Below are 22,155 nucleotides of genomic sequence, written 5' to 3'. Positions count from 1 at the left end.
ACTCATTTTTCTTAGTGACCCAACATGCTTTTTAATTTTGGCGTGTGTTTGTCAGCGTCAGTTTGTCACTGTCCTGTTCACAGTTCAGTGTCCGATGCGAGACCCGGCCACTTCTTCTTTTGTGCGGAACTGCGCTGCGATGAAGCGTTTCCTTCGCAGCTCGCTTTGAATTTACGGTGCTTTTCCGCTGTTGTCCGCAGTGGCGCGCGGGGCCAAGGTCAGAGAGAGCAAGGCCGCACGCTCCCCACGTCCTGTCTGTCAGCAATTTAACACCATTAACCAAGACCCGTTTCCTGCTGCTTTTGGCCCGAGGTCATAATGATTCTCTCTCTCTCTCTCTCTCTCTCTGGCTCGCTCTCTCTCTCCCCCCTCCCCCCCTCCCTCCCTCCCTCTTTCTCTCTCTTAGCTGCTGTGGAACTACAAGTACAACTTGACGACAGATCCGAAGTTTGAGTCGGTGGCTGTGGAAGTGTGCAAGAGCACCATCACCGAGGTGAGCCGGGCCGGACCGGACCGCTGCCCCCTGACGTCATTCCTCCTCCGTTTGCCCCTGTGTGTGTGTGTGTGTGTGTGTGTGTGTGTGTGTGTGTGAAGTGCAGAATTAAGGCTTCTTAATCGCAGGGTGACTTAGTCCTGGAGGGCCACACCCAGTCCAGAAAGTCCATCTGTTCTCTGTATGGGGGAAAGAAAAACAACCTGCTGGATAAATTTAGACTTGCATTAATTGAAGGTGTAGTAGGTTTAATCGAGTCTTTAAGCAGTCAGTAGAAACTGACGGTAGCACGTTGGACCTTAAGGAGCAGGACTGGGGACTAACGGCAGATCGTTATTCAGGTGGCTGAGGCCTCGTTCTGCCCCCCCCCCCCCCCCCCCGCTGAGAGCGTGACCCCACATGATACCTGAGAGAACTGCAGGCCGTGCCAGAAGCCCGGTACGGCCTGGGTGACACGGATGAGCAATGAGAGCAGTGTCTCCTCCTCTCCAACAGCCTCTGTTAAAAGTGAATGATTTGCTCTGCTGGGGACAGCAAGTGTGTGTGTGTGCGTGCCTGTGCCTGTGTGGGTGTGTGTGTGTGTGTGTGAGTGTGTGTGTGCCTGTGCGTGTGTGTGTGCGCGCGTGTGCCTGTGTGTGTGCATGTGCGCGCGTGTGTGTGTGTGTGTGCGTGCGTGCGTGTGTGTGTGTGTGCCTGTGTGTGTGTGTGTCTGTGCCTGTACGTGTGTGTGTGTGTGTGTGTGTGTGTCTGTGCCTGTGTGTGTGTGTGTGTGTGTGTGTGTGTGTGTGCGCCTGTGCGTGTGCGTGTGTGTGTGTGTGTGTGTGTCTGTCGGTACATTTCTCACGCAGGGTGGGATATCTCTTGGCTTTGTCTCACCTGTGGATTCTGCAGCAGGCTTCTAGTGAAAGGCACGGTCGCTAATCGATTCTCCAGAGATGTTCCCCACAGGGGGGCTAAAGTGTGAATTTCGAGAGGCTGGGATAACCACGGGTTTTTCCACAGGTAGCTGTTGGGTACAAGCGCTTCGGGGACAGCGAAGGGGCCGTCCAGAAAAGCTGTGTACCGTCTCTGTGGGAAAACTGACGAGGGAGGCTAAATGGGGTTAAAAAAAAGAACTTTCACTTCTCTCCCAAGATTTGACGTTTTCCAGCGAAAAGCGATTGTTCTGTAAGGATGGGTGTGGAATGGCCTGTGTGAAGCAGGCGGGTTTTTAGAAAGTGAGCGGGTTCGTGGAGCCCCTCGGTCGTCACTTGACGCGTGTGTGTCGTTTCGCGCCCCCCCACTGCCCCAGCCGAATGTGCCCCCTGCCTAAACGCTGACCTGTGCTCCGCCCCCCCCCCTCTCAGATCAAAGAATGCGCGGAGGAGGAGCGGGGGAAGGGCTACCTGGTGTCCTGCCTGGTGGACCACCGCGGCAACATCACCGAGTACCAGTGCCACCAGTACATCACCAAGATGACCACCATCGTCTTCAGCGACTACCGGCTCATCTGCGGCTTCATGGACAAGTGCCGGGAAGACATCAACGCTCTCCACTGCGGGAGCATCAGTGCCGGGGAAAAGGTGAGCTTCACCAAAACCCCCCTCCCCCCTCTTCCCGACCCCCCCCCACACACCGGCTGCCTCGGTGTGAAACCTCTGCATGTCGTCCTTTGTTTTGTCCTTGTCCACGGTTCTTAAACCCAGCATTCTTCAGTTTCACCCTGTTCTGTCCTGAACGCACCGCTAACCTCAGACTGGGTTAAAAGGTGTGTGTGTGTCTGTGTGTGTCTGTGTGTGTGCGTGTGAAGATTAAATCCTGGACATGGTGTAATCTTGTTTGCTCAGGTGCGGTCTGCTGTCGGTTGTGTTTTGTGCGGGCAGATGACGGGGCGCTCTGTGCAGGCTGTGAGCGGAGCTGGAAGCTCATTCACGTCCCGTCTTTTCACGCCGACCTGTTTTTTTTTGTTTTGCGCTCCTTATATTTTTGGGTGTTTCTCCCGATGCTATCGGCTCGTCTTTCTCAGCCTCCTTCGCTTGTGTCCGTTCCCGACGGCCACCAACCGAAAACAAAATGGCTCCTGGTCTGGATTTGGATTCTTTGGGATTTATTGGCTGCGGCCGCGTCGGGGAACGGTGAATATCACGCAGGGGGGAGATTAATTCACTTACTAAGCCAGTTTTTGCGTTTGATGGAGTTTGCAGACTCCGTTTCCGGGCCAGAAGAGGAATTTTCCCTTCCTCTCCCATCTGGTGTTTACAGACATGTTTTGCACGTTGAGCTGGGGTCTTAAACGCCGGCGATGTGGCGGTATTAGCGGTTTGTGGCGCATGCTAATGGGCTGCATTCCCCCCCCCCCCCCACTTCCCTGCTGTTGTCACTGCTGGAGCGCCCTGGCCTGTGGGCCTATGGCCAGGTGTGTCTTTTCCCCTCCATTTTTATTATTATTTCTTTCAAGTGGGTGCTTCTGGCCACGCCCATTTACAAGCCCATCTCTGTAGAGCAGGGGTCTCAAACTCCAGTCCTGCAGGGCCGCGGTCACTGCTGGTTTTTGTGATTTCCTTTCAACCGATTTAGCTGATTTAGGCCTTGGAAACTGGGTGTGCAGACCCTTTAGCCAATCAGTGACTTGAATTAAGCACCTGAGTGCAGGAACACTTCAAAAATCAGCAGGCACAGCGGCCCTCCAGGATTTGAGTTTGAGAGCCCTGCTGTAGGGGGTTTAATGGACTCCCGGCCCTTTAAGAGCTTTTCCCTGATAGGTGATGGCCTTACTGTACCTCCCACCTCCCATTACTGGTGGCAGGTGAACAGCCCGAAGGGGAGAGGGATGGGTACGTACGATGAGTTCTATTAATGGGTGGCATGCAGCCGTAGGGAAGATGAATAGGCTGTTTTTTTTTTTTTTTTTGAGTAGTTCTGAGCTCTGAAAATAGGCATGATTGTCAAAAAAACGTTTTGTTCACGGAAGAGCAGTGACTCGTTTCCTTCCCGTCCTGTCTGTGGTATTACGGTTAAGGGCAGAATCATCCTCTAAACAGTAAGAAGCCATTTTAGCTTCTTACTGTTCTACCAGCGTCACGTAACTGTAAACAATAAGAAGTGGCTTATCGACTTCACATGCATTTCCAGCATGTCTGATTAATTAATTAGGAATCCTGATCTCCAGTCTATCTGTCCCATTTGACCAGCCGCAGACCGAAGCTATTTTTGGGATCGCGTGACTTGCCGATCGAAGGCGTGTGGCCGTGAGGCACATTCTCTGGCTGCCCCTCGCCAGGAAGCGCAAGTGCCTTAATGTGCCAGAAACGGTGTCTCTGATAATGGGAGAACGGCCTGCTCGTGGTCCCGCCCCGTCTCCTGGTGAACAGAAGGACACGGTCTGCCTCTTCCCCTGCCGCGCTGAAAACCCTTCTGTTCCTGTCGTTCTGTCTGGGCTGCCTGTCGACGTGGTCCCGCCTCCTCCAGGGCGCTTTGCCCGATACAGTGATGGCGGCGGTGCCTCTGTGAACGCGAAACGCGTGCGTGTGCTAATGTAGCGCTCGCGCTAAACTCTGTAGGGCTGTCTGGCCCTCGCAAAAAAGACGGGCTACCTGTGTGTTCGGCTCAGATGGAACTATGAGCATGGGGTGGGGGGGGTGGGGGGGTGTAGCAGCTCGTCTGAACGGGGCTGAGTGTGTTTAAGTGTGAGGAGGGAGGGAGGGGTCCTGCCTGTCCCCTGTCCCCCCCCCATGCTCAAACCCGCTCCGCTCCGCGGGTCCTCGACAGTGGGGGGATGTGAGCCCGTAATGGCGGCTGCGGGGGGGGGGGTTCTGTCACAGAGCGGGCGTGATTATGACTCAGCCCGTGATTACCGCCGTGGCGGTCCGCGGCGCGGGGACGAGCGCCGGTCGAGTGTTCTTACAGGCCAGGTGCCGCGGGATGGAAAGATGAAAAGATGAAAAGGAGAGATTGGCATTTTTTATTTCATTTTTTTTTGTTGTTTTTGCAGCTCTCACGTTCTTTCTACCGCCTGCTTTTTTTTTTTTTGCCATCTTTCATGGTTTCATTCTGGACTCTTGAAGATGCGCCGTCTCTTCCCGTTGAAGCGTTTTTTAATCGGGTGCGAGGTTGGATGGCTGGCAGGTGCTGCGCCTTTTTAGTGTGACTGCTGTAGGCCAGTCCTGTTCACCGCTTGCCCCCTGGAACCTGCAATGGGGAACAAAGCGAGCCCGGTGATTGCCCATTGCTTTTCACAATCTGTGACCTGCTTTAGCACAAGTAAGCGTCAACAGGCGATTTATCTGCCAGTGCCGTGTACTATAATTGTACAGTTTGATCAAACGTCTTTTTGATAGAAGGTAGAAACGATATTGAATATTAACTGTCTGTATTAAATATAGCAATACAGGTAATGGCTGTTGGGTTGAATGTGATTGAACTGTAGCTTAAAAAAATTTTTTTTTTTTTTTTACATTATGCAGTAATTTATTTTTTCGTTCTTTATTCTGTCCATCTCTCTCTGCTTGGGACGGGCTGTACTCAGCTCCCTTCTTCTGTCTGTGAAAGACCGAGTTCAGTCTTTCTCCATCCTTCACTCCCTCCCTTCCTGCTCGTAACGCTCTTGAATTAGGGCTCACTTTCTCTCTCTCTCTCTCTCTCTCTCCCGTTCTAAGGACATCCACTCTCAGGGTGAGGTCATTTCCTGTCTGGAGAAGGGCCTGGTGAAGGAGGCCGAGGACCAGGACGGGAGGCACGTCATCAAGGAGGACTGCAAGAAGGCCATCATGCGCGTGGCAGAGCTCTCCTCCGACGACTTCCACCTGGACCGCTACCTGTACTTCTCCTGCCGGGAGGACCGCGAACGCTTCTGCGAGAACGTGAGGCCCCGCCCCCCCCCGTATGTCTCCGCCCCCCCCCCCCGGGCGTGGCATGCTGTGCCCCGCCCCTCTGGCTGCAGGAGTCCAGGAATGTGCGCCAGCTCGTGTGTTTGTGTGGGAGTGTGTGTTTGTGTGGTCTGTTCTCTGTGCCTGGCACAAACGTGGCACAAACGCGCTGTACTGGGGCTGCCAGGTCTGCAGTGCTCTCCTTGCCCTCTTCTTAACTCGCTCACAACGGAGAATGAAGATGCCAGGCGCCATGTTTTAGACTTTTCTGCCATTCCCTGCTTGGAACGTGGTAATTGTCGTGTCTGTAGTGTATCTATGGAACGTGGCAGTTATGTTTTTGTTTCGTCTTTCAGACCCAAGCTGGCGAGGGCAGGGTCTACAAGTGTCTCTTCAACCACAAGTTTGAGGAAGCCATGTCTGAGAAGGTTTGTTTTACTGTTGCCGGTATTTTTGTTTTAATTATTCGTTTTTTAATTATGTTTATTATTCATTTTATTTTTCGCACGCTTTTCTAATTATCACTTTGTGTGCATTTTTCCTGGGAGGCAACACTGCATTCAGATTCATTAACCGGAGGCTGTCCTCTTACAATCTTTCCATTTATACATTAGGCTCATGCAAATGAGCGTTTTGACTGATCTGCTTGGAGACGACGTGCATATTAATGTCCCTTTGACTCCGGTGGTGAGTGCGTGTTGGTCCGCAGCCCATGGGAATGAAGATGACGCATCACATTAAGCGCGGATGAAGCCGCTTGGGATGAGCAGCGATAACGCGATTTAAAGTAACGCTGCGTGTGTGTGTGTGTGTGTGTGTGTGTGTGTGTGTTTCGGTTCTCAGTGCCGAGACGCTCTCACCACCAGGCAGAAGCTGATCGCCCAGGACTACAAGGTCAGCTACTCCCTGGCCAAGGCCTGCAAGGTGGACCTGCGCAAGTACCGCTGCAACGCCGACACCAACCTGCCCCGCGCGCGGGAGGCCCGCCTGTCCTACCTGCTGCTGTGCCTGGAGTCCGCCGTGCACAGAGGTGTGTGTGTGCGTGTATGTGTGTGTGTGTGTGTGTGTGTGTGGGTGTGTGTGAGCGAGCGGGTGTGAGTGTGTGAACATGGGTGTGTGTGTGTGTGTGTGCGCGCGTGCTCATATGTCTGTGTGTGTGTTTGTGGGTGTGTGGGTGAGCGGCCGGGTGTGTGGGTGAGCGAGTGGGTGTGTGTCTGTGTGTGTGTTTGTGGGTGTGTGGGTGAGCGGGTGGGTGTGTGTGTGTGTCTGTGTGGGTGTGTGGGTGAGCCTGTGTGTGTGTTTGTGGGTGTGTGGGTGAGCGGGGGTGTGTGTGTCTGTCTGTCTGTGTGTGTGTGTGTGTGTGTGTGTGTGTGTGTGTGTGCATGCTTTATTGTAACCGTTGAGCAGCGCAGTACAAAGTTCAGCGCACTCGGCTTGTAGCTGTGAGGTCACAGCTTTGATTCCCAGGTGTGGCTCTGCCATTATGCCCTGGAGCTCGGTGCTTAACCTGAAGAGTGCTTCAGTTAAACGCGCAGCTGTGCAGCTGGGCTGCGTGTGAAAGCGCAGACGCTGCTGCGTACTGTGAGTGGCTCTGGGTGTGTGACTCTGCCGGCGTGCCCCGGACCGCGAGGTCACAGGTTTTAACTTAACCCCTCGCTCGCCCAGGCCGCACGGTGAGCGGGGAGTGCCAGGGCGAGATGCTGGACTACCGGCGCATGCTGATGGAGGACTTCTCCCTGAGCCCCGAGATCGTGCTGCACTGCCGGGGCGAGATCGAGACCCACTGCTCCGGCCTGCACCGCAAGGGCCGCACCCTGCACTGCCTGATGCGCGTGGGCCGCGGCGACAAGGGCAACGTGGAGAACCTCTGCCAGCAAGCGGTAAGCGCCCCTCCGCCAAGCCTGCACCAAGCCCTGCGCCAAGCCCTGTGCCAACCCTGCGCCAACCCTGCGCCAAGCCCTGTGCCAAGCCCTGCGCCAACCCTGCGCCAAGCCCCTGCGCCAAGCCCCTGCGCCAAGCCCTGCGCCTAGCCCCTGCGCCAAGCCCTGCGCCAACCCTGCGCCTAGCCCCTGCGCCAAGCCCTGCGTCAACCCTGCGCCAACCCTGCGCCAACCCTGCGCCAAACCCTGCGCCAAACCCTGCGCCATGCCCCTGCGCCATGCCCCTGCGCCAAGCCCCTAGCCAAGCCCCTAGCCAAGCCCCTAGCCAAGCCCCTAGCCAAGCCCTGCGCCAAGCCCCTGCGCCAAGCCCTGCGCCAACCCTGCGCCAACCCTGCGCCAAGCCCCTAGCCAAGCCCCTAGCCAAGCCCCTGCGCCAAGCCCCTGTGCCAAGCCCCTGCGCCAAGCCCTGCGCCAAACTCCCGTCACTGGCTGCCCGGTCACTGCAGTGTGCTGCCCGCTGAGAGGCAGAGTGAAGGCTTTAGCTTGTAGCACAGTGTGAGTATTTAGAGCGAGGAACCATTGTGGGTTTTTTATTCCTCTTCTTTTCTCCGCGCTGGTTAAAGAGCCCTGTATGGGACGTCTGCGCTGGCGGGCAGATGTGCTGTCAGCAGTCTCTGTCTCCCGCTGTCTCCCGCTGGAGTCAGACTGGACTTTCACAGAGCACACAGATCTGCCTCTCCTAGGGCAAATAATGAGAGGACTGTACTGTCCTGTTGGGCTGATGTTCCCGCCCAGCCCTGCTTGTTCTCTGTCTTCACCCGTGTGCACACATACACACACACACACACACTCACGCACACACGCACACACGCACACACACACACACGCACTCACGCACACACACACACACACACACACACACACACACACTCACGCACACACACACACACACACACACCCGCACAATGGGAGTATTGATCGCTGTGCTGAAACGCTGTTTGTGTCCCTGCAGCTCCAGAACCTGATCCAGGAGGCGGACCCGGGGGCGGACTACCGCATCGACCGGGCCCTGAACGAGGCCTGCGAGTCCGTCATCCAGACGGCCTGCAAGCACATCCGCAACGGAGACCCCATGTGAGCGCCCCTCCCGCGCGCTGTAGTCCGTTTACCGCTCGCGCTCACGCACGCTCATGCCCACATGCACACACGCACACGCTCCTGCATGCTCATGCCCACACTCTCCAACTCGCATGCGCACATGCTCACAAGCACAAGTACCTGCACATGCGCTAGCCACATGCACACACACACACACACACACACACACACACATGCCCGTGCTCAAACACAAAAGCACATGCGCACACACACAAGCCCACACGCCCATGCACACACAGAAGCACATGCACGCGCGCACACACACAGAGGACTTGAAGGAGCAAAGGAACAGGAAATGGATGGGCTCTAGTCCAGCTGCTTGCGGGCTGGATAAAGTGGCGTGCGCGCAGTACCCAGGATAATCAGTTCCGCCTGATTGCTCCGTTAATGCAGTCCCCTCATTAACGCTGGGGGACGAGTGTCTTTATATCGGGGTTAATTCCTCTCTGTCTGTGACGGGCGGAGCACGTGGGCCGGGGGGGACCGGGGGGGGAACCGAAGCGTCGGCTCGCATCAATCAGGCGCGGCCGTCCGGGGCGCTCGGGTGATGTGCTGCTTTAAATAGCGCCTCGCTCGCTCGCTCGCTCGCCCGCCCCACTCGCCGGTCTCTGCGTGGAGAAGCAGTGCGATGCCCCGCCATTCATTAGTCTGCAGACCTTTACAGCGCTTTTCTTAATTACTTTATCGAGTGTCCCGTTTCCGGGATGCGTATAGGGGTGGGGTGGGGGTGGGGTGGGGGGGTGAGAGAGGCGGGAACAGACGCAGAAGCGCGGAATGCTGTTCTGTTCTCAGAATCGACAGATTCCTGTGCGTTTCATTCCCCCCCCAATATGAGGTTTCTGTAATTGATTCTAATGGCCTGGGTGCGCGGCAGAGGGGAGTAATGAATTGGGGAGACGTGGCGGAGAGAGGGGGAGCAGCGTCGGGGCGCTGGCTGTGTGAGGCAGAGGAGAGTAATGAATTGGGGAGACGTGGCGGAGAGACGCTGGCTGTGTGAGGCAGAGGGGAGTAATGAATTGGGGAGACGTGGCGGAGAGAGGGGGAGCAGCTTCGGGGCGGGCGCTGGCTGTGTGAGGCAGAGGGGAGTAGTGAATTGGGGAGACGTGGCGGGGAGACGCTGGCTCTGTGGGGCAGAGGGGAGTAATGAATTGGGGAGACGTGGCGGGGAGACGCTGGCTCTGTGAGGGACGGCGTGTGCCGGAGGGCGTAATGGCGGCTCCGCGCGGGGTAATGAGCGGGAGGCTCCGCGCGGGGGCTGACCTTCTCTGAGCCGGCCGCCCGGATCGAACGGCGTCTTTTTCACGCCTCCGAACGGCTGCCTGTCGGCTGACTCTCCCCTCAACGAGCCGCCGCCCGCCCGCGCGTCAGAGCTGGGGGGGCGATGCGCAAATGTTTTCATTTGTCATCGGCGCATCACAGAATCGGACGCGAGCTCGGGAGCCGTTGTGCTGGGGCGCTAGGCTATCACATCCAAGAGCTTGACTGGCTGTGTATGTGCACTGCAGAGGTGGCTGGGGAAACTCAGCAGGCAGGGGCTAGTACACTTTCTCTCCAGGGGCTAGTACACTTTCTCTCCAGGGGCTAGTACACTTTCCCTCCAGGGGCTAGTACACTTTCTCTCCAGGGGCTAGTACACTTTCTCTCCAGGGGCTAGTACATTTTCTCTCCAGGGGCTAGTACACTTTCCCTCCAGGGGCTAGTACACTTTCTCTCCAGGGGCTAGTACACTTTCTCTCCAGGGGCTAGTACATTTTCCCTCCAGGGGCTAGTACACTTTCCCTCCAGAGACCAGTGCACTTCCTCTCATCTCCACACTGCAGGTGGATGTGGTGGGTCCATGTGTATGCAAGAGTGTATTGTTGTTCAGTGTATTGATCTCTTTGTCTGTGTGCGTGTGTGTGCGTGCGTGCGTATATGTGTGTGTGTCCGTGCATGCGTGTGCGTGTGTGTGTTTTGTTTGTGTAGGATCCTCTCCTGCCTCATGGAGCACCTGTACACAGAGAAGATGGTGGAGGACTGCGAGCATCGGCTCCTGGAGCTGCAGTACTTCATCTCTCGAGACTGGAAGTGAGGATTTAATCCCGCCGCTCCCCATCAGGACAGCCACAGTTTAGGAAATGAATCTGCAATTAGGAATAGTGCAGAACTACTGTGTGCTTAGTGGATGGGGAAAATTATGTTTGTGGACTAAATTAAATGACATGTGCAAATTTTAGACTCATTACAGTGTAATTCTGTCTGTGTGTAGCCTAGGTATAGTTTCATAATGTTGTAGCACTTCATGACCTAGTTCGCCTCCCTTCTGTTGTGCTTTTTAAAGACATTTTGAGTGGTTATGTTTTGTAAAGACGTGGATGGTGATACGCAGCCTGGTTAAGTTCCCACTTTGGTCCACGCGGACGTTAAGACCTGGCAGTGCAGCAGCGGGTAGCCGCTCGACTGCATCCTGTCCTGAACCTCCCACGGTGCCTCCTTCCAGGCTGGACCCCATCCTGTACAGGAAGTGCCAGGGGGACGCCTCGCGGCTGTGCCACACCCACGGCTGGAACGAGACCAGCGAGATGATGCCCCCCGGCGCCATCTTCTCCTGCCTGTACCGCCACGCTTACCGCACGGAGGAGCAGGGCCGACGGGTAGGCGGCGTCCCGTTCGCCAGGGGTCAGGGGTCAGGGGTCAGGGGCCAGGGCCAGGGGCTAGGGGCCAGGGTCAGGGGCCACGGACCACTGCTAGTGTACCTCATTCTATCGCGTACTGCACCACGCTCCCCCGAACTCAGATTAGCTGCTGTCTTATTCCATGGGTTGTGAGCTTCCCATTTTCCAGTTTAAATACTTGACGATTTGGTTGGTGTGTTTGTGAAGGACTACTGTCCAGGTTTGGTAAACCAAAAAAAATCCCCTGATCAAATAAATGCACCTCAGGTCCGTGTTTTTCTGTTGTCTTGTGTACATTGTTGCAGCCCTAAAAAACTGCAGGTAAAATGCTTTTGACACTGTTTTGAAGAACAATCATATTATCACCTATCAGGCAGAGTCCAGTTAAATGTAGAAATTAAAAATATGCAGAATTTATGACATCCCTTTGACTTTGAGCAATTTTTCCTAACCTGTCCTCTGAGTTCTGTGACAGATTGAGTTCTTCATGCAAGAAGTCATAGTGAACTATCTATTCTTTATTTTGTAAGCTTATTATACGGTACAAACCGTATATTAATATTCACATGGTGGAAAAATTTCGTTTTAAACTCCTTTAACGGGCTCTTTTGAATTTAACAGCCCGATTCAGCGGAATCTGTAAATGTATATGTAAGTAATTACTCAATTAGAACTTAGCTAATTACGGTGATTATGATGATGTTCGCGAGAAATGGAACTGATCATGCTTCTACGATTAAAAAAAAATAAAAAAATAAAATGCTTTGCCAGTGTTTTTCAGATATGCCACATCTACAAATAAATTATGGCCAAGTAAAGGTTATTTGCTAAATTTGTTGAATCACTTTGGCAAATGGAGTGTAATTTGGATCATAATGATGTGATTCCTCAATCGGTGGGGTTGCTATGGTGACTCGGATTCATGAAGCCACAGGAATACCGTGCATGCGTTTGTCTGTCTGTCTGCCTGCCTGCCTGCATGTCTGTCCTGTCTGTCTCTCTATCTGCCTGTCCTGTCCTGTCTGTCTGTCCGCCTGTCTGCCTGTCCTGTCCTGTCCTGTCCTGTCTGTTGACGGGTGTCTCCCGGTCCGTCCACAGCTGTCCCGGGACTGTAAAGTGGAGGTGCAGAGGATCCTGCACCAGAGGGCGCTGGACGTGAAGCTGGACCCCGAGCTGCAGAAGCGCTGTATGACCGACCTGGGCAAGTGGTGCAGCGAGAAGACCGAAACGGGACAGGTGGGTGTCGGAGCGCCCCCCCGTGTCACCACTGTGCTGCTGTGGACCTCTGTACTCTGGGCTACTGGACTTTAACAGCACATAGGACTGTGTCCCCACTCCCCACTGTTTAATTTACCTAGGGACACTGGGCACTTGCCGTTTATTAATTATACCTTGCAAAGTTGCCAATCTGGTTTTTGATTGTGCATCATGAAAATCTTAACATTCCTAATCCAATGTCTTACTGAAGTGAAAACTTTGCTGTAACTGGTGTCTTTTTCGTGTTTAAATTGTGTAATATGCTGTTTGTGTTTAACTGGTGTAATATGCTGTTTGTGTTTAAGTGATATGATTTCCTGTTGGTGTTTGTCCTTCAGGAGCTGGAATGTCTGCAGGACCACCTGGAAGACCTGGTCTCAGACTGTAGGGATGTGGTGGGAAACCTGACGGAGCTGGAGTCTGAGGTATGGAGGGATAGTACTCACTTTGTTCTGTGGGTATGGAGGGATAGTACTCATTTTGTTCTGTGGGAATGGAGGGATACTACTGACTTTGTCCTGAGAGTATGGAGGGATAGTACTCATTTTGTCCTGAGAGTATGGAGGGATAGTACTCATTTTGTTCTGTGGGAATGGAGGGATAGTACTGACTTTGACCTGAGAGTATGGAGGGATAGTACTTTCATTGTTCCGAGAGTATGGTGGTATATAGTATTCGGTGCCTTATTTATAACCTTTCCTGGTGAGTTGTAAGAGTTTTTTTCCTGTGTAACCTAAGCTGGTATTTACCCTTTAAATAACCTGGAGTTTTAAATTGACTGCTTCCTCCTTGCTTCTCACGCAGCAGCATGTTGACTGTTTCTCCTCTTCTGATAGGACATCCAGATTGAAGCTCTGCTAATGAGAGCTTGTGAGCCAGTGATCCAGTCCCACTGCCACGTGAGTCCCGCCCCCCTCACCTGAAACGGCCCTTTCATTGGGCTTTCCACCTCACACGGCCCACCGTCGAGACCTGTCATTGGTCCCTTTCTCTCTGTCTCTGCTCTGACCTGGGTTTCTCATTGGCTCGTGCTCACAGCTCCTTCCCTGCCGTGGTGCCCTTATTGGCTCCTGAGCTACTCAGACTTTTCCCTGGAGTCACGACCGGTTTAGTTATCATAAATATAGCCCAAAAGGTTTCTGGCTGCTGTGGGGTTGTGTCCAGGGTGTAAGCTCAAATTTAACCTTGCGTGGGGGAACCTGGCCCGGGAGCATGAAGTTCACACACGGCATTGGCAGGTGGATTTTAACACCGGAAATTCCTCATTTAAGAAGGCTACAGTGTTTTTAATAACGGCACCGCTAGCTCACGATCTGCGGGCCCTTTAAATGGCGACGAGGAGCCGTTAATATTGTGCTAATGAGCCGAGTCTCTTGGAGGCAGTGCGGAGATTGTTGACGGGTTTAGTGCTGAAATGCAGATTGCTTCACGGCGAGGAGACTGGATGAACTGCCTCGGGGTGCATTGAGCCTGCAGTTTTAATATGGCCCCGGACGGGAGCCTACAGCGCTCTCTCACATTTTGTTTTCCCCTCTGTCTCACACTCTTTCTCTCTCTCTCTCTCTCTCTCTCTCTCTCTCTCTCACGCTCTCAGGAGGTTGCCGATAACCAGGTCGACACGGGCGACCTGATGGAGTGCCTGGTGCAGAACAAGCATCAGAAGGAGATGAATGACAAGTGCGTGGTTGGGGTCACCCACTTCCAGCTGGTGAGAGCCCCAGGTTTCGCCACGCCCCCCCCCCCCCGGCTGTGCGACCACATTTCGCCAGCTTTTAGCCCCTACTCTGGGCCCTGGACGTCCTTTAGCTCCTGGGCTAGTCTGGGACAGAATGCTTGGCTGAGTGCACCCCCCCCCCCCCCCCCCCCGTTGATTGATTTGGGGCCAGGTTGACCTGATCGGACGTGATGCGCCGTGCTCTGCTCTGTTTAAGCCTGTGGGCTGCTGTCGCTGCGGGGGGGGAGGGGGGGAGGGGGGGGGGGAGGGGGGGAGGGGGGGGGAGGGGGGGGGGGGGCGCTGCGATCGCTCCCCTGTCAGTGATGGATTAAAGTACACATTTACATGGAAGTGTGGGAGTGTGAATCTTGAGAGGCCTTCTTATTCTGCAAATTAGCGGTTGCCAGTCTCTCGCATTAGTTATTCAGCGTGTAGCCCAGCTTCGCGTGAGGGGAGTCGCTGGCTTCTTAAGGGCGCCGGTGCGCTTGGGCTCTCTGCAGCATGCCATGCTCAGTGCACCCAGGGGGAGCGTTTGGGGTGAGGTGAGGATTTAAGGTGAGGTGAGGATTTAGTGTGAGGTGAGGATTTAAGAGGAGGTGAGCATTTTTATATCACATTACATTACATTTATTTGGCAGACGCTTCTATCCAAAGCGACGTACAAAAAGTGCATTTCATGGTCATAGACAACTGCTTAAACACAGGTTCGGTAAGGTACAATACTTATTTTGTGCAGCTATTTCTAGCCAAGAACACAGTTTAGTTCACACAGTGAACACTATTCAGACCATATAGTGTGAGGTGAGCATTTAGGGTGAGGTGAGGATTTAAGGTGGTGAGGTGGCATGTTTGTGAGCCTGCATCTCTTAACGTGTGACCCGTTCTCCCACAGATTCAAATGAAGGACTTCCGCTTCTCCTACAAGTTCAAGATGGCCTGCAAGGAGGACGTGCTCAAGCTGTGCCCGAACATCAAGAAGAAGTGAGTGCCCGGCTGTCTGAGCCGCGATTTACTGTCCTGTGTACACAGCGCGTGCGCTGCGGGAGGGACTGGCTGTGTGCGGTATGTATCCCCTGTGAGCTGTGGGAGGGGAGCTTGTCACGGCTGTTTGTGAGCGCTGTGCTGGGAATACAGTGTGTTCCAGCCCTGTGGACATAAAGCTTGGGTGTCAGGAGCGTCACAGCCGCCCAGTGCTTCTTCCCCTCCTTCCTCTCTGCAGTCTCTCACTCTGTTGTTTCTCTCTCTCTCTATCTTCCTCCCCCTCTCTCTCCCTCATCACTCTCTCTCCCGCCCCCTCCCTCTCTCACTGTCTCTCCCTCACCCTCTCTCTCTCTCCCTCCCTCTCTCTCTCTCTCTCCCTCACCCTCTCTTTCCCTGTCTCTCTCCTCCTTCCCTCCCTTCTCCTCTTCCCCACTCTCCCTCTCCCCCCTCCCACTCTCCCTTTCTCTTTCTCACCCTCTTTTTGCCCCACACTCTCTCTCCCTCCCTCCTCCTCCTCCTCCTCCTCTCCCTCCCTCCTCCCTCCTCCTCCTCTCCCTCCCTCCTCCCTCCTCCCTCTCCTCCCTCCCCTCCCTCTCTCCCTCTGCTCAGGGTGGATGTGGTGATCTGCCTCAGCACCACGGTGCGGAACGACACCCTGCAGGACGTGAAGGAGCAGCGCGTGTCTGTCAAGTGCCGCAAGCAGCTGCGCGTGGAGGAGCTGGAGATGGTGGGTCTGCCATGGCTGCGGCCGTTCCCCCTACAGCTACTCATTACATTACATTACATTACAGGCATTTAGCAGACGCTCTTATCCAGAGCGACTTACACAACTTTTTCACATAGCATTTTACATTGTATCCATTTATACAGCTGGATATATACTGAAGCAATTTCGGTTAAGTACCTTGCTCAAGGGTACAATGGCAGTGTCCTACCCGAGAATCGAACCTGCGACCTTTCGGTTACAAGTCTAGTTCCTTACCCACTATGCTACACTCCATCCTACTCACCCCCCCCCTTCCTTACAGCTACTTCAGCCTGGGATTTGGGGAATTTCTGCTCTCTCATAATATACCCCCTTACGGCTCAGGGCTGGGAAACTTTGGAATTCCAGCTCATTACAAACTCATTCACAGGACTCGGGGCGCTGGTGAAATCTTTATCAGTCGGGCCTGTGATCGCTGACTCGTTACCTGGCTGGAGCAAGGGCTGAAACTGCACCCCCCCCCCCCCCCAGAAAAGGGCCCTGCTTAACGAAGCTGGATTACTGAGTAAACTGGATAACTGCACAAAGCCCGGAGCCCCTCCCAAATCTGGAACAGGGACTGAAGTAAAGAGCTGTTCCGGGTTTTGCTCAGCGCAGTTATCCGGCTAACTCCATAATCCTGATTTAGGAAAAAGAAGCCCTGCTATAGTCTCATGTGAATGCTGCTCTGGGTTTTACTCAATGCAGTTACCCAGCTTCCACAGTAAATCCTGCTTCATGAAATACCCCCCAGGGCTAAGCGCTCCTAAACTGCGACTTGGTGAGACCGACCGTACTCTGAGGCTTTCCTTAACGCTCACCCTAGCCTCACCAGTGAAATTAAACCGCTTTCCTGAAGGGAATGCAATTAATCATGTATCTAGTCTTTTTTTTGTCCTTCCTGAATGTCCACTGCATTGCAGAGACCACAGAAAGCAGCGTCATCTGATTTACGCGTGATCTTTGAGGCCATTATTGATCCATTCCCTCCCGGGTGATATATTAACATTCCTGCCGTGAGATTAGATGGCTGGGATGCGAAGCCGTTGATTTGGATATGGACATGCTTTGTGAATAATGTTTGAGGCTGGACAAAGCCTTTTGTGTCGAGGAACCCCTAAATCTTCTATCGCCTGCAAATCTGGCGCATCTCGAACCCTGGGGGGGGATCCTCCTTTGCCTTTTCCTTTCGGGCGTGTTCACAAATAACCCTCCTTGGGTCTAATTCCGAGCAGTTTTAAACGCCTGATTTTACGGCTGAGCTTATTTTATGGCTTTATCGTCCTCTTAACTGGCCTCTTGGATCGGAGGAGCTGACATTTTAATTCACGCGGAGGTTAGAAACGGCCAAATGCCCCATTGACCGGTCGTTAGATGTGAGACCTTGTTTGACCACTGAGGGGGGAAATCCTTGCCGATCGTCGATTAAGGCTTCCGCCGGCGTCGATCCGCCTTGACCTCTGACCCCTGCCGTTCTCTGCCCCTGCAGTCCGAGGACATCCGCCTGGAGCCCGAGCTGTACGACTCGTGCAAGCAGGACATCAGCAGACTGTGTCCCGACGTGGCTTTCGGGAACGCTCAGGTCAGAACGCTACTCGCCGGCTAAATTCCCTGAGCAGACGCTCTCAATTTAGATGTTGTGTCGTTATCAGAGATGCATACGTGCATTATGTTACAAAGAAGGCACAGAAAGGGGCGCATTTATAATCAGTCAAGTTAGCCGAACAGACCGAGAATTAGCATTGCAAATTGAAAGTGAATGCCACTACACGGGTAAACCTGTACTTAAACAGCTGTGCCTGTAACACTACTACTACTACGAAAGGAAGTTCAAAAAGAAAAACAGAGGAGGGTTGTTACTGCAAAGAGGAAGATTTAAACCTGTGGTTCTATGTTGTGAACAAACGGTGACTCTGTTGGATGTAAATTTGCCCGAGGTTGTGAGTCTATAGGGTGGGGTAAAGATCTGTAGCGCAGAGAGTGTGTTATTGAACTGGAGCAGACAGGTGCTGAGTTAGGAGCATGCGGGGGAGGGGGTGGGTGAGGATGCCGGGGGGGGGGGCAAGTGAATGCTGTTCTGTGGGCTCCCTGCTCAGTGTCTCCCCCCTGCCCCCCCCTCTCCCCCCCCCCCCCAGGTGATCGAGTGCTTGAAGGAGAATAAGAAGCAGCTAGCGTCGCGCTGCCACCAGAAGGTGTTCAAGCTGCAGGAGGTGGAGATGATGGACCCGGAGCTGGACTACCAGCTCATGCGCGTGTGCAAGCAGATGATAAAGGTGAGCGGTCTCTCAGCGCTGGGGAGGGAGGGAGGGATGGAGCAGCGGCTTGGACCTGCATTCAGGCCTCGCCTGTCCTAGCTTTGAGTTGGAGATAAATAAATAAACTTAAATAAATAAATAAAAATAAAAAAAATTTTTTTTGAAGACTCCCAACTGTGTGGGTGTGAATAAAAGAATGCATTTCCAAGTTAAGGAAAAAACGTTGATCGAATCCAGGCCTAAGCCCAAGACGTCTTCTGACTCGTGCCACAATAGCTTTTGTTTTTTTTTGTTTTTTTGCTGTTCCTGCAGGCATGTCTCTACTGTCAGACCTGTGCAGATCTCTTTGGTGCCGTCTGTTCAGACAAAGCACAGCTGCGTGTGGGTGGACCGCACCCTCTGCTTTTACTGAGCGATAATGTCTTCTCTCCTTTTCCCTGTTTCAGCGATTCTGCACTGAGGCCGACGCCAAGAACATGCTGCTGTGTCTGAAGCAGAACAAGAACAGCGAGCTGATGGACCCCAAGTGCAAACAGATGATCACCAAGAGACAGATCACCCAGAACACAGGTAACCATGGCTACCTTATGGAGCCACTGATGGATCGTACTCCTGCAGCGCGTGAGTGCACTGAAACCAGCACTTTGAGCGCTGACCCCTGACCTCTGGGTGTCATCTGAGGACGCAGCTCACGATGGCTCCCCCATCTTTAGATTAATACTGATTACAAGCATACACATGTTGTTTTGTTAGCCTTTTTTCCTTTTTAAAAGCATTAATTCTAAGAGGCTGCATGGTCGTCACTCAAAAATGGATGCAAACCAGGGTTTTTTTTTTCTCTGCCCTCTTCAGACTACAGATTGAACCCTGTGTTGAGAAAGGCATGCAAGGCGGACATCCCCAAGTTCTGCCAGGGCATCCTGAACAAGGCCACTGACGACAGCGAGCTGGAAGGCCAGGTCATCTCCTGCCTCAAACTCAAATACGCTGACCAGGTACCAGCTGCGCTCCTTTACTGCGCTGTACAGGCGTGTCACATGCCCTGTTCTGACTGGAGGTAACGTGTGTGTGTGTGTGTGTGTGTGTGTGTGTGTGCGCAGCGGCTCTCCCCGGACTGCGAGGACCAGATCAGGGTGATCCTGCAGGAGTCTGCCCTGGACTACAGGCTGGACCCCCAGCTGCAGGTGCACTGCACCGAGGAGGTGAGAGCCACAGTACCGCAAAGACCGCTACACAAATGAGGAGAAAGCTCCTTGACGTGTTTTCATGGTTATCGGCTTTAAGCCAACATTTCCACTTCATGAGGGGGTTGACAGGATCGAGTTTAAAGCAAGTTATTTGGCAGAAGGGTTCTATATATAATAAACACTGAGTGCAGCCCCACTTATTCCCCCTGGATGATGCCACACATGGCAATAAAGAGAGGTGCCTCAGTGATGAATAGTCTCGTCTGTTTTTTGGATGAACATGCAGCCCTTCTCCAGCTGCTGTCTCTGGGCTTCCCCGGCTAGGCTGAATGCTGAGGAAATGGCTCTGCGGCTCTGCTGCCTGAGCCCCGGCAGCCCGGCTATCTGTGTTCAGGCCTGGTGGTGCCGCTGTAGAAGGGCTGTTCAGCCGCTGCTGATAGCGCCCCTGAGTCTTTTCTGAGACATCACATTACAGGCATTTAGCATTTAGCTCTTATCCAGAGCGACTTACACAACTTTTTACACTGCATTTACTATATGAAGCAATTTCAGGTTGAGTACCTTGCTCAGGGGTCCAAGCGTCCTAGCTGGGACTCGAACCTGCGAGACGGCACGTCAGGAATCACCGTTTTATTCACGGTGGCTCAGCTGGCTCGGGCCTGTCAGAGCAGTCGGGGTCAAACGATCAGCGCCTCTCACGCGGCTGATGATAAGGCACCGGCGGCCTTGGCCTAGTTTCGGTCGCGCGGTCTGAGGAACGGGAAGCTCTCTCTCTCTCTCTCTCTCTCTCTCTCTCTCTCTCTCTCTCTCTCTCTCTCTCTCTCTCTCTCTCTCTCTCTCTCTCTCTCTCTCTCTCCCTCTCTCTCTCTCTCCCTCTCTCTCTCTCTCTCTCTCTCTCTCTCTCTCTCTCTCTCTCTCTCTCTCTCTCTCTCTCTCTCTCTCTCTCTCTCTCTCTCTCTCTCTCTCTCTCTCTCTCTCTCTCTCTCTCTCTCTCTCTCGCGGTCGCCTGACATCGATTTTTCCCGCCGCCGGTCGGTTTTTTTTCCGCCAGATCTCCCGGCTGTGCGCCGAAGAGGCGGCGGCCCAGGAGCAGACGGGCCAGGTGGAGGAGTGTCTCAAGGTCAACCTGCTCAAGATCAAGCACGACACCTGCAAGAAGGTACGCCGTCCGTCCTGATTGGACCGCTCGAGCGCTGTCACTCATGCTGAGTTCAGTGAGGGGGGGCTGGCCACTTTCCTGCTGATGATCTCGGATCAGTTTTTATCGATATTCCTAATCTTGATCTACACCAGGGCTGCCCAGCCCTGTTCCTGGAGATCTACCATCCTGCAGGTTTTCATTTCAACCCTAATTTGGCTCACCTGTTTCTACGAATTAGCAGCTCAGTGAGAGCTCTAGCTGTTGAATGAGGTGGGCTTTCTTACGGTTGGAGTGTAAACCTACAGGACGGTGGATCTCCAGGAAGCGGACTGAGCAGCTCTGACCTACATGACTGATGAAGTTGAATCAGGGTCAGGGCTTTGGGGATAATCCATCTAAACCTTGAGACTTGCTGTGCCTGTGTCCCCCCTGCAGGAGGTGCTCAACATGCTGAAGGAGAGTAAGGCCGATATTTTTGTGGACCCCGTCCTGCACACTGCCTGCGCCTTGGACATCAAACACCACTGCGCTGCCATCCCCCCTGGCAGGGGTCGTCGTGAGTACCCCACCTCCCGAACGCAGCGACCCAACTCTGGACGGGGCAGAGAGGGGGTGCCCTCCAATACTGCCCAGAGTCCTGCTGCAGCCGGGCCGACTGCCGAACATTCGGCAAGTTCCTGCTCTCTTTGAGTGTTTGTGACGGGCCCTGACTGTACCTGTGCCCCCCCCCCCTCTCTCTTTCAGAGATGTCCTGTCTGATGGAGGCACTTGCAGACAAGAGGGTTCGTCTGCAGCCAGAGTGTAAGAAGAGGCTGCAGGATCGCATCGACATGTGGAGCTATGCAGCCAAGGTGAACTCCTGAACACTCGCACACATCACGCTCGCGGGCATAGAGCTGTCTCTGTTCCTTTATCCTGTCTGTGTTCCTTCAGCCTGTCTGTGTTCCTTCAGCCTGTCTGTGTTCCCCCAGCCTGTCTGTGTTCCCCCAGCCTGTCTGTGTTCCTTCAGCCTGTCTGTGTTCCTTTAGCCTGTCTGTGTTCCCCCAGCCTGTCTGTGTTCCTTTAGCCTGTCTGTGTTCCCCCAGCCTGTCTGTGTTCCTTTAGCCTGTCTGTGTTCCTTCAGCCTGTCTGTGTTCCCTCCGCCTGTCTGTGTTCCCCCTGCCTGTCTGTGTTCCTTCAGCCTGTCTGTGTTCCCTCCGCCTGTCTGTGTTCCTTTAGCCTGTCTGTGTTCCCCCTGCCTGTCTGTGTTCCTTCAGCCTGTCAGTGTTCCCTCAGCCTGTCTGTGTTCCCCCGCCTGTCTGTGTTCCTTTAGCCTGTCTGTGTTCCTTCAGCCTGTCTGTGTTCCTTCAGCCTGTCTGTGTTCCTTCAGCCTGTCTGTGTTCCCCCTGCCTGTCTGTGTTCCCTCCACCTGTCTGTGTTCCTTTAGCCTGTCTGTGTTCCCCCGCCTGTCTGTGTTCCTTTAGCCTGTCTGTGTTCCTTCAGCCTGTCTGTGTTCCTTCAGCCTGTCTGTGTTCCCCCTGCCTGTCTGTGTTCCTTCAGCCTGTCTGTGTTCCTTTAGCCTGTCTGTGTTCCTTCAGCCTGTCTGTGTTCCTTCAGCCTGTCTGTGTTCCTTCAGCCTGTCTGTGTTCCCCCTGCCTGTCTGTGTTCCCTCCGCCTGTCTGTGTTCCTTTAGCCTGTCTGTGTTCCTTCAGCCTGTCTGTGTTCCCCCGCCTGTCTGTGTTCCTTTAGCCTGTCTGTGTTCCTTCAGCCTGTCTGTGTTCCTTCAGCCTGTCTGTGTTCCCCCTGCCTGTCTGTGTTCCTTCAGCCTGTCTGTGTTCCCCCAGCCTGTCTGTGTTCCCCCAGCCTG

General features: G+C 53.8%; 1 protein-coding gene across 1 annotated transcript in view; it reads left to right on the top strand.

Moving 5' to 3' along the window:
- The window catches only part of LOC118215241 (Golgi apparatus protein 1-like), a 50,094-nt gene that overhangs the window by 26,181 nt on the left and 1,758 nt on the right, over positions 1 to 22,155 (top strand). The window contains exons 3-25 of the mRNA XM_035395810.1: positions 407 to 493; positions 1,840 to 2,055; positions 5,128 to 5,331; positions 5,694 to 5,765; positions 6,181 to 6,367; positions 7,003 to 7,217; positions 8,230 to 8,351; positions 10,341 to 10,442; positions 10,855 to 11,008; positions 12,128 to 12,265; positions 12,625 to 12,711; positions 13,123 to 13,185; positions 13,881 to 13,994; positions 14,893 to 14,981; positions 15,591 to 15,708; positions 17,216 to 17,308; positions 17,862 to 17,999; positions 18,428 to 18,551; positions 18,834 to 18,976; positions 19,082 to 19,183; positions 20,220 to 20,327; positions 20,745 to 20,865; positions 21,054 to 21,160. Coding sequence (XP_035251701.1) covers positions 407 to 493; positions 1,840 to 2,055; positions 5,128 to 5,331; positions 5,694 to 5,765; positions 6,181 to 6,367; positions 7,003 to 7,217; positions 8,230 to 8,351; positions 10,341 to 10,442; positions 10,855 to 11,008; positions 12,128 to 12,265; positions 12,625 to 12,711; positions 13,123 to 13,185; positions 13,881 to 13,994; positions 14,893 to 14,981; positions 15,591 to 15,708; positions 17,216 to 17,308; positions 17,862 to 17,999; positions 18,428 to 18,551; positions 18,834 to 18,976; positions 19,082 to 19,183; positions 20,220 to 20,327; positions 20,745 to 20,865; positions 21,054 to 21,160 — 2,904 coding nt within the window. The remainder of the gene's footprint in view (positions 1 to 406; positions 494 to 1,839; positions 2,056 to 5,127; positions 5,332 to 5,693; positions 5,766 to 6,180; positions 6,368 to 7,002; positions 7,218 to 8,229; positions 8,352 to 10,340; positions 10,443 to 10,854; positions 11,009 to 12,127; positions 12,266 to 12,624; positions 12,712 to 13,122; positions 13,186 to 13,880; positions 13,995 to 14,892; positions 14,982 to 15,590; positions 15,709 to 17,215; positions 17,309 to 17,861; positions 18,000 to 18,427; positions 18,552 to 18,833; positions 18,977 to 19,081; positions 19,184 to 20,219; positions 20,328 to 20,744; positions 20,866 to 21,053; positions 21,161 to 22,155) is intronic.

The sequence above is a fragment of the Anguilla anguilla genome, chromosome 16 (assembly GCF_013347855.1).
Source record: "Anguilla anguilla isolate fAngAng1 chromosome 16, fAngAng1.pri, whole genome shotgun sequence".
NCBI lineage: Eukaryota > Metazoa > Chordata > Actinopteri > Anguilliformes > Anguillidae > Anguilla > Anguilla anguilla.
Note: the sequence above shows the minus strand (reverse complement) of the source record. Positions and strands in the feature narration are given on the sequence as shown.